The 10000-nt window shown below is 46.2% G+C and overlaps 2 protein-coding genes across 4 annotated transcripts in view; both read right to left on the reverse strand.

Moving 5' to 3' along the window:
- The window catches only part of LOC106575759 (coiled-coil domain-containing protein 14), a 19373-nt gene extending 10235 nt beyond the window's left edge, over nucleotides 1-9138 (reverse strand). Inside the window, exons 1-9 of one of the 3 annotated variants that reach the window (XM_045699276.1) lie at nucleotides 8481-8536; nucleotides 7807-7879; nucleotides 3659-3678; nucleotides 3162-3497; nucleotides 2395-2467; nucleotides 2164-2307; nucleotides 1066-2070; nucleotides 757-895; nucleotides 481-563 (exon numbers count right to left, since the gene is read on the reverse strand). In XM_045699276.1, the coding sequence (XP_045555232.1) occupies nucleotides 481-563; nucleotides 757-895; nucleotides 1066-2070; nucleotides 2164-2307; nucleotides 2395-2467; nucleotides 3162-3485 (1768 nt within the window). In that variant the 5' untranslated portion in view covers nucleotides 3486-3497; nucleotides 3659-3678; nucleotides 7807-7879; nucleotides 8481-8536. Of the gene's footprint in view, nucleotides 1-480; nucleotides 564-756; nucleotides 896-1065; nucleotides 2071-2163; nucleotides 2308-2394; nucleotides 2468-3161; nucleotides 3498-3658; nucleotides 3679-7806; nucleotides 7880-8039; nucleotides 8198-8480; nucleotides 8537-8705 lie in introns of those variants that run through there. The other 2 variants (XM_045699277.1, XM_045699279.1) reach the window with 2 other exon arrangements.
- A 233-nt stretch (nucleotides 9139-9371) lies between these two features.
- Nucleotides 9372-10000, reverse strand: part of LOC106574701 (formin-like protein 2) — a 110590-nt gene continuing 109961 nt past the window's right edge. Inside the window, exon 26 of the mRNA XM_045699275.1 lies at nucleotides 9372-10000. This exon is cut by the window's right edge and continues 1069 nt beyond it. The gene's annotated coding sequence lies outside the window, so the exon portion shown is untranslated.

Raw genomic sequence — 10000 nt, forward strand, 5'->3', positions numbered from 1 at the left:
ACAGCCGACACTAAGAGACAGAGGAGGTCAGACAGCCGACACTAAGAGACAGAGGAGGTCAGACAGCCGACACTAAGAGGCAGAGGAGGTCAGACTGCCGACACTAAGAGGCAGAGGAGGTCAGACAGCCGACACTAAGAGACAGAGGAGGTCAGACAGCCGACACTAAGAGACAGAGGAGGTCAGACAGCCGACACTAAGAGGCAGAGGAGGTCAGACAGCCGACACTAAGAGACAGAGGAGGTCAGACAGCCGACACTAAGAGACAGAGGAGGTCAGACAGCCGACACTAAGAGACAGAGGAGGTCAGACAGCCGACACTAAGAGGCAGAGGAGGTCAGACAGCCGACACTAAGAGGCAGAGGAGGTCAGACAGCCGACACTAAGAGACAGAGGAGGTTAGATACTCAGAGATACAGACACACAATAATAAACTCTTACTGATAAACTGCCTGGACCTCGTTCTACTGTCTATCTTACCGTCTGTGTCACAGTGGACATCTCTGGCCTCCCTCTCTGCTCGCTCTCTCTCCTGCAACTGTTGGTTCACTATCCTCAGACGCCTGAACACACACACGTTAAAGTTATCAATCTTATGTATGAAGCTCACACACACACACACACACACACACACACACACACACACACACACACACACACACACACACACACACACACACACACACACACACACACACACACACACACACACACACACACACACACACACACAAGGACCTGGGTGATGGTGCTGACCTGCGTAGCAGTGCGTTCTCACTGCGTAGAGGTTGCAGGACCAGAGCAATCTCAGCCTGGATGTTAGAGCTGCCCACCATGACAGGAAGTAGAGACACTGTCTGCTCCAGCTCACACACCAGACGCTCTGCTACACCGTCTACAGAGGAGGGGGGAGAGAAGAGAGAGAGGGAAAATGGTTTGAAGGAGAGAGTGAAAGAGTGAGAGAGAGAGTGGCGGAGATTGAATTTGATTAACATTTGATTAAATAGTCATTTTGACTGATTGATGAGTTGACTGATTATTTTGACAGGTTGGTTGATTGATTACCTTGGCCAGCGAGCAGAGCCTTCAACTCTCCAAGGAGGTACTGAACAGTCATCACCTGACGAGCAGTTCCCTCTTGACTACAGCCCTTACAGCCCAGCGCCAGGGGCATGCGTGTGTAGGAGTGTGTGTGGTTGGGAGCCACACCTGGATGTGTGTGTTGTAAGTATGCCTGTACAGGCACTGGATCTTTGTGTATGTGTGGGTGTGTGTATGCCAGCTGGGTGTGTGTTTGTATGTTAAAGCTTGTCTGGGCGCTGGTGTCTCTCACTGGACACTCCTCTTCCTCCTCTCCAGCGTTACCCTCCATGTGGCCGCAAGCCTCCCTGGCTAAGGCCCCTCCATCCTGGGTAGAAACCAGCTGGCCCCCCCTGCCCAGGGATGGAGCATCTGGGGCAGACTGGGGTTGAGTGTTGGCAAGGGGGTGAGGTTGGGGGTGAGACTGGGGGTGAGGCTGAGAGTGAGAATGAATTTCAGAGAAGAGTACTGGTGGTCCCTGACGAGAGGGAGAGCAGGAAGGAGAGATTGGATGTCCACTTTCTCCAGACACAGAGCTGTCAGAGGACAGGGGGGCAGACAGGTCTAGCCTCTCCACAGAGGGAGCACCGAGGTGCAGGCTACAGGACCTGGAGCTCCCCTGGGCAGCCGGACCTCCAACCCCAGAGACGAAGCCTCCTGGCTGGGCAGCGAGGAGAGAGAGCACTGGGCCTGTGAGAGGGGCTGTGGCTAGAGAGGTAGCTACAGCTCCAGGAGAAGCTAACGGAGCTGTGGAGGTAGAGCCCCCCAGGTGGACTGATGCCAGCCCAATGATGGAGCCTCCAGGCTGGGCTAGAGGGACTGAGGGCCCTGTGTTGTTAGGGGGGAGTCTTTGGGGACTCGGGGTGGGGGTGGTCAGGCGACAGTTAAACCGAGCATCTGACGCCGGCTCTGACGTTCCGGCCGAACTCTGAATATCGTTCCTCATCCCAGGATACGACAGGGATGACAGGATCGTCTTTTGCACGGGAGCTGGAGCAGAGAGAGTTATCAATTTTTGCACACCATGCACGCACGCACGCGCACATACACGCACACCACACACCACACACACACAGGTCCCACCTGTTTTTTTAGCATTCTGAGTGACAGGTCTCTTTGTCTGCTTCATCCTCTCTGTGTCTACCCTCTCCTTTCCCAGAGTGCACAGCGGTCGGGATTTGGCGGCTCGAGTCTTCCCTGCTCCCCTGACGGAGAAAGGCTTGGCCTCTATCACACAATGCAAACACTTTGGTTAATAACTTCAACTAGAAATGTAAAGGTTCTGTAGAAACAGAGTAAATAGTTGACTGGTACCTGCCGTCTCTGCCTGGAGAATGACATTGAGCAGCGCAGCACACTGTTCCAGACCCTTGTGAATGGTTGTCACCTTAGAGAGAACATAGATGCAAACCAACTTACCATATAATCACTGTTAGGTGATTATAACTCTTATTAATATGTTACACAAATAGGCTTGTTATTAACTTGTTATAGGCTTGTTATTAACTTGTTATAGGCTTGTTATAGGCTTGTTATAGGCTTGTTATTAACTTGTTATAGGCTTGTTATAGGCTTGTTATTACAGTTTTTCTCCATTGGTTTGGCTCATTTCTTGAAACAGAAATTACATTCTCAAAACTACATGGACAAACCTCCAAACCACTTGGCAATTGTTCACAACAGAATTGAATTTCTCATTCATTTCATCAAATTGCAAATGTCTAAGTACATGTCTCAATGTCTCAGTACATCTTTGCAAATGATTAAGTACATGTAGCCTATATTTAGCACAATTTCCAAGTGAATAGATCTTATCGACCTAAACTGATTGTTGATTCTCAGTCTAATGGTTTTTCGCTCCAAAACGTGCCAGCGTCATTTCATTGTATAAGTCATCACATGCACAATAGTCTGTTCAATTGTCAAAATTAGTCAAGAACATAATACCATGAATACCATATATGAATCCCTTGGAACATTTGATACATTTATTACAGCAATTGACAGTCAGGTGAAACTAGACTAACGAAGGAGGAGTTTCACACATCTCAGATGACCAATCAAACAGTATGTTGAGTTACCTGACAGGTGCTGTCCATGACTGTGAATGCTGCCAAACATGTATGTAAAGAGCTTGACCATGCAGGACCAGTACAATTTCTGAACATGGAGGCACCTGGCCAAGTAAATGAACAAGGGCAACTGCCTGCTCGAGGAAGAGGAGGAGTAAGGGTGCGGGGTGGTGGAATAGGGGGAAGAGGCCGAGGAGCACGAAGACACCATGCTGTCCCGGATGAAAATCGGGCCACAATTATATACCATGTCATCAACCATGGCCTCACAATGGCGGAGGCAGGTCGCCGAGTGCAGCCTAATGTGCCTCGCTCAACAGTCTCCTCCATCATCCAAACCTTTCACTGGGAAAACAGGTATGTAGTCAGTCAATTATGGAATTATATGTTGTATAGGACAGGACACTGTGCATAGAGCAAGAAATATATTTATTTACACATTTACCTATTCATTTAGTGTGTGTGTGTGTGTGTGTGTGTGTGATAGGCCTACAGTAATATCTTACCTCAATGGGATGTTATGATGCTAAAAATGACAAGAAAAACATTGGAGAAAATAAACTATGGAATAGTTTATTTTCTACAGTATTGATGATACAGTTTACAGTAGTATTCCAGTCACTGTGCAGTGATGCATTAGAATTGTGGTAAAGTTACTGTAAGTAAAACAACAATACAATTACATAGGTAACTCATTCTGTAAGGAATACATAAGGTATACATTACGAATGGAGTGTTGTCCTTTGACTTCTATATCTAGGATTGGACGACAACCTTGCACGGGTGGCAGAGGAAAACTTCTCAATGAACAACAAGAACAAGAGATCTGTAACATGGTGATGGCAAATAATGCCATCACATTGAGACAGAGCCGCGCTGCAATCCTACAAGACAATGCCATATTCCAAAATGTCAACTCTATAAGCAACTCCACAATAGACCGGATATTGAAGAAGCATCAGATGACAATGAAGCAAATTTACAGGGTACCATTTGAGAGGAACTCTGATAGAGTGAAAGAGCTGCGGTACCAGTATGTACATGTAAGTCAGTTACTGGTTGTCCATCATTATAACCTTTTTACAATTAAGCAGTGGTTCCCAAACTTTTTGGGCTTCAGTACCCACTTTACCTGATTTGTGTATCCAGGTAATCGAGGTATGGAAGTATTTGATTTATCTGACTTCAACATTTCGCCTAAAAACTGCAGCTTACTGTATGATGCAATTATCATTATAATCCTTATTTTGAAGAATATAACATACAATAAGAAAAGGGGTCAAAGAGCTGCAATTAGTGCCTCCCATGTAAATCTATCTAATACTGTGGGTTTTACTGTAACATTTCAGTAAGTCTAGTCATTGATGATTTCCCCCCTCCCCTTTCTGTCAAATACCCCCTGTAGTACCTCTGCATAGGGGTACATGTACCCCAGGTTTGGAACCACTGGAGTAGTGGCCAGTAGTATATTGAACTTGTGGAGAACATAGAACATTCCTATGTAATTGTCTGTAACTGTAGTGTATGACTCTTCTGTATGACTGATTTGATGTTTTCTTGTTTTACGCTATTGTAGAGAATAATGGCATTGGAAGGAAACGAGACCCATCACATCCTCGTGTTTGTGGATGAAGCTGGCTTCAACCTGGCCAAGGGCCGAAGACGTGGCCGTAATATTATTGGCCACCAGGCCACGGCGGATGTCCCAGGCCAGCGAGGGGGCAATATAACTATTTGTGCTGCCATATCTGTGAATGGTGTGGCCACTCACATCCCCAGTCTTGGCCCATACAATACACAGAAGCTCCTCATCTTCTTGGCCCACCTTCATTTTGATTTGATCCCTGAAAATGAGAGTGGTCTCGTAGGGCCTCGCCTACCACAATATGTCATTGTATGGGACAATGTGAATTTCTACCGTGGCCCGCTCATCAGGGCCTGGTTCACTACTCATCCAAGGATGGTCATGGTGTTCCTACCACCTTACTCTCCTTTCCTCAATCCTATTGAGGAGTATTTCTCCGCTTGGAGGTGGAGAGTGTATGAGAATCGGGCTCAAGATCAGAGGTCCCTGCTCCATGCAATGGATGCTGCGTGTGAGGATATTACAGGAGATCAGTGTAGGGGATGGTTGTGACATGCACGCCGTTTCTTCCCTCGTTGCATCGCAAGGGAGAATATACGCTGTGATGTGGAGGAGAATCTGTGGCCAGACAGACAGCAGCGTGTGGATGGCCAGGAGGGTGAGGATGGTGGCCAGGAGAGGGAGGGTGAGGACAGCGACCAGTGAAGAACTGTTAGTTGTGAAACTCCAGCTTTATTTACAGCACTGTAGGCTGCATATAATTTTCATTGTTTTTGTTTGTGTGTTTATATTACAGTATATTATGCTGTATACATTTTCTTTTTACTCTGATGTATGGAAGTTACTTTATGTGTGTGAATGATAATGGTTACAATTTCCTTGGCAGTATGAGTGCAATGTGTGATGTCGAACCTTGGAGGCTACTCTTACCCTAAAATCCTATTTCTTTTTTTCAGTTTTATACACAATTGTATTCTGTTAGCTGGACAAAAAACAGTACAGTAACCATTGTCAATGAAGGACTGGGCTAAGACTGAAAGGTGGACATGATGGATATTTCAATGGTCCTCTACCATAGTGACAAAACATCTAAACATTTTGACTTGCAGTGCTTACACAATGCCAAAGGGACGAAGCATTTTGGGGGCACTGACTGTTTAAATTAGAAGGAAATTTGGTTTTGGTTAAAGCACCAAGAGTGTTGAGAATGTCCGGTCTGTTTCAAGAAATGAGCCAAAGCAATTGAGAAGGATCTTTGCCATTTTCGTGGCACTGACTCTTTATATGGGAAAGGAATTTAGTTCTGAAGCATGAGTGAACAGTTTTAGGAGAGATATGAGCTTTTGCAAGTGAGCTATAGTGTTGTGCTGAACTGTAAGACTGTTTTGCCAAATGATCTTAGAGTTTTGAGAATGTAATTTCTGTTTCAAGAAATGAGCCAAACCAATGGAGAAAAACTGTAACTTGTTCAAGAGAGCGAGAGTTGCACCCCTTCTGAAAAAACCTACACTCGATCCCTCCGATGTCAACAACTACAGACCAGTATCCCTTCTTTCTTTTCTCTCCAAAACTCTTGAACGTGCCGTCCTTGGCCAGCTCTCCTGCTATCTCTCTCAGAATGACCTTCTTGATCCTAATCAGTCAGGTTTCAAGACTGGGCATTCAACTGAGACTGCTCTTCTCTGTGTCACGGAGGCTCTCCGCACTGCTAAAGCTAACTCTCTCTCCTCTGCTCTCATCCTTCTAGACCTATCTGCTGCCTTTGATACTGTGAACCATCAGATCCTCCTCTCCACCCTCTCCGAGTTGGGCATCTCCGGCGCAGCCCACGCTTGGATTGCGTCCTACCTGACAGGTCGCTCCTACCAGGTGGCGTGGCGAGAATCTGTCTCCGCACCATGCGCTCTCACCACTGGTGTCCCCCAGGGCTCTGTTCTAGGCCCTCTCCTATTCTCGCTATACACCAAGTCACTTGGCTCTGTCATATCCTCACATGGTCTCTCCTATCATTGCTATGCAGACGACACACAATTAATCTTCTCCTTTCCCCCTTCTGATAACCAGGCGGCGAATCGCATCTCTGCATGTCTGTCAGACATATCAGTGTGGATGACGGATCACCAGCTCAAGCTGAACCTCGGCAAGACGGAGCTGCTCTTCCTCCCGGGGAAGGACTGCCCGTTCCATGATCTCGCCATCACGGTTGACAACTCCCTTGTGTCCTCCTCCCAGAGTGCTAAGAACCTTGGCGTGATCCTGGACAACACCCTGTCGTTCTCCACTAACATCAAGGCGGTGACCCGATCCTGTAGGTTCATGCTCTACAACATTCGCAGAGTACGACCCTGCCTCACACAGGAAGCGGCGCAGGTCCTAATCCAGGCACTTGTCATCTCCCGTCTGGATTACTGCAACTCGCTGTTGGCTGGGCTCCCTGCCTGTGCCATTAAACCCCTACAACTCATCCAGAACGCCGCAGCCCGTCTGGTGTTCAACCTTCCCAAGTTCTCTCACGTCACCCCGCTCCTCCGCTCTTTCCACTGGCTTCCAGTTGAAGCTCGCATCCGCTACAAGACCATGGTGATTGCCTACGGAGCTGTGAAGGGAACGGCACCTCCATACCTTCAGGCTCTGATCAGGCCCTACACCCAAATAAGGGCACTGCGTTCATCCATCACTGGCCTGCTGGCCCCCCTACCTCTGAGGAAGCACAGTTCCCGCTCAGCCCAGTCAAAACTGTTCGCTGCTCTGGCACCCCAATGGTGGAACAAGCTCCCTCACGACGCCAGGACAGCGGAGTCAATCACCACCTTCCGGAGACACCTGAAACCCCACCTCTTTAAGGAATACCTAGGATAGGATAAAGTAATCCTTGTAACCCCCCCCCCTAAAAGATTTAGATGCACTATTGTAAAGTGGTTGTTCCACTGGATATCATAAGGTGAATGCACCATTTTGTAAGTCGCTCTGGATAAGAGCGTCTGCTAAATGACTTAAATGTAATGTAAATGTAATTGTTATAGGCTTGTTATTAACGTTGCTACTGACTGTTTATGGATGTGTTATTACCTGGTCCTCTGAGTCTGTGGAGTAGAGGGAATAAGCCGGCTCAGTAGAAGTTACAAGTGGACGCCCTGCTCCCCTACAGAACAGAGGGACAGTGATTGGATATAATGACACTCTGCAACAGGGATGTGACTTATCAGTCCTGTGTGTTCTCTTACCTCAGGGGACGGACTAACTCAATATACTTTAAATTGACAAAAAACAAATGGAAAGTGTAGAAATGATAATGGACCTACATTCATACAGTTTCTTGACTGTGCCCAGCTCACTGATAGCAGGTTGATGTTTATTGTCATGACTCTTTCCCTGGAGACAGAACTGACCATTTTCCGCTAGATGGGCCAGCTGCAAAGTCCAAATCTGCTACATTGTAAAAATTCATGAAACAAAAATGTGCTTTTTGGTCTTAATTTAAGGTTAGGGTTAGTAGTGTGGTTAAGTTTAGGTTAAAATCAGATTTTTATGCCATTCTACAGAGCTGCCTCCAGGGCAAGATTCATGCCAACAAATGCCAATCTGCTCGCTAATAATAACTGAAATGAAAGCTAGACAGTCAGGGAGCCTTAAATTCCCAAAACAATGGACAGAGGACAATTTTTTGCACATTTTGGCGGCGAGGAAATATTTCAGTGCGGTCGTCCGGACTTCGTTGAAGACCCCGGGGCTAAACGAGTTACCTCTTCTTTGAGCCCTGGCCCCTGCCACCTCCAGTCAGTCTTCCAGAGGATATCACCTGTCAGTCAAAAACAGGGGCTGAATCTGAATACGCTCTAAAATGGTGTCCTTTCCCTGGGAGACTTGGGGAATAAGCTAGACACCACCATATGAGGCGAACTACAGTCATTATCAAGACGGCTAAGAACCAGTTCGCAGGCACATTGTGAATAGCTGAGATGTCTTACCTTGTGTCTAGCAAGCCCTTGCTTTGGCATAGCTGGCTAGTCAACTGCTGTCCAAATCGAAGGAAGAAAAACGGTAGCTAACAAATTCTTTAAAAGAGTAGCCCTAATCAACTATCTGCAAACTGCACTAACTTTGAGTGCACAACATGTCTGAAGCATTCTCTGACTGACTATCTATAGCGAAACTAGTTGATGTTGTCACGTTGAAGCTTTTGTTAGTTATTATTAGCTTCTTGTTTTTTTTTACTGGCATAAACAAGAACCGGCGGGTTTTGTTTGAAACAGGAAGTAACGTCGTGACTAATGAAAACATCGCTGCCAAACGTCCAATGAATGTTATTGGCGGATGTAAGCTGATGTCGTAATTTCCAGTTTATCGATTGAATGAAGCAAATGTCACTCCAATGTAGCCCCCTCTCCCTCCTCCCTAAATGTTGGTCTGACGACGCTGAATTCGGTGACACCATGGAGACGAGATGATACAATTTAACGCCAAAGATTGTTTTATTACCATTAGCGTTTTTTGTGATAAAAATGATATATTGTGTTGTTGGATTAATGTAAATCTTACTATGGAAAGAAATGTTATGATATAAATATATGTTCAATGTTACTAGTGAGGGTCTTGTGAGGGTCTTCCAGTGGTAAACACACAGAGACACAGTCTGACCGGATACAGTTTATTTACACGAGTGCAGATTAAGAATGAACATCAACACTGACAAACAGCAGGGGTGGGAGTGGGGGATAAAAGCAACAAGTGGGATTCCCTAGAAAATATATATACACGTAGAAAAGTATTGTGCTGTTGTTTTTTGCAGTTACATTTTTTATGATTTTTTTAATGAAATGGAGCGATCCCTCTCGAGTCTCCCTAGAAGTTGGTCCCATGAGCCAGGAAAGATCATGGGTGTTGTAGTAGCCTAGGTGCCAGACATTCTGCATTCAAGAACACTACATCCTTTACCTCACCTTGACAAGATCATTTGGCTATAAAGCAGAAACAGACTGGGACTTTTGGATGGTCAGGCAAGGATAAGACAGGGACCTTTATTTTAGGGTCGTATGGGGTATCAACTCCTGTCCTCGAGGGCCACAGTGTCTACTGGTTTTCGTACTTCTTTTAATCAGAGACCGATTTCTACCTGGGAAACCAGGTGTGTGTGCACTCTGCAGCCAATCATTATCAGTAACATTAAACGATCAATCAAGTGCCAGGGAGAAAGGAAAACCAGCAGGACTGAGGAACTGGAGGGCCTGAGCTTTGAAAAAACCCTGTTGGAGGTTAAAGGTAT

The sequence above is a fragment of the Salmo salar genome, chromosome ssa17 (genome assembly GCF_905237065.1).
Source record: "Salmo salar chromosome ssa17, Ssal_v3.1, whole genome shotgun sequence".
NCBI classification, from domain to species: Eukaryota; Metazoa; Chordata; class Actinopteri; order Salmoniformes; family Salmonidae; genus Salmo; species Salmo salar.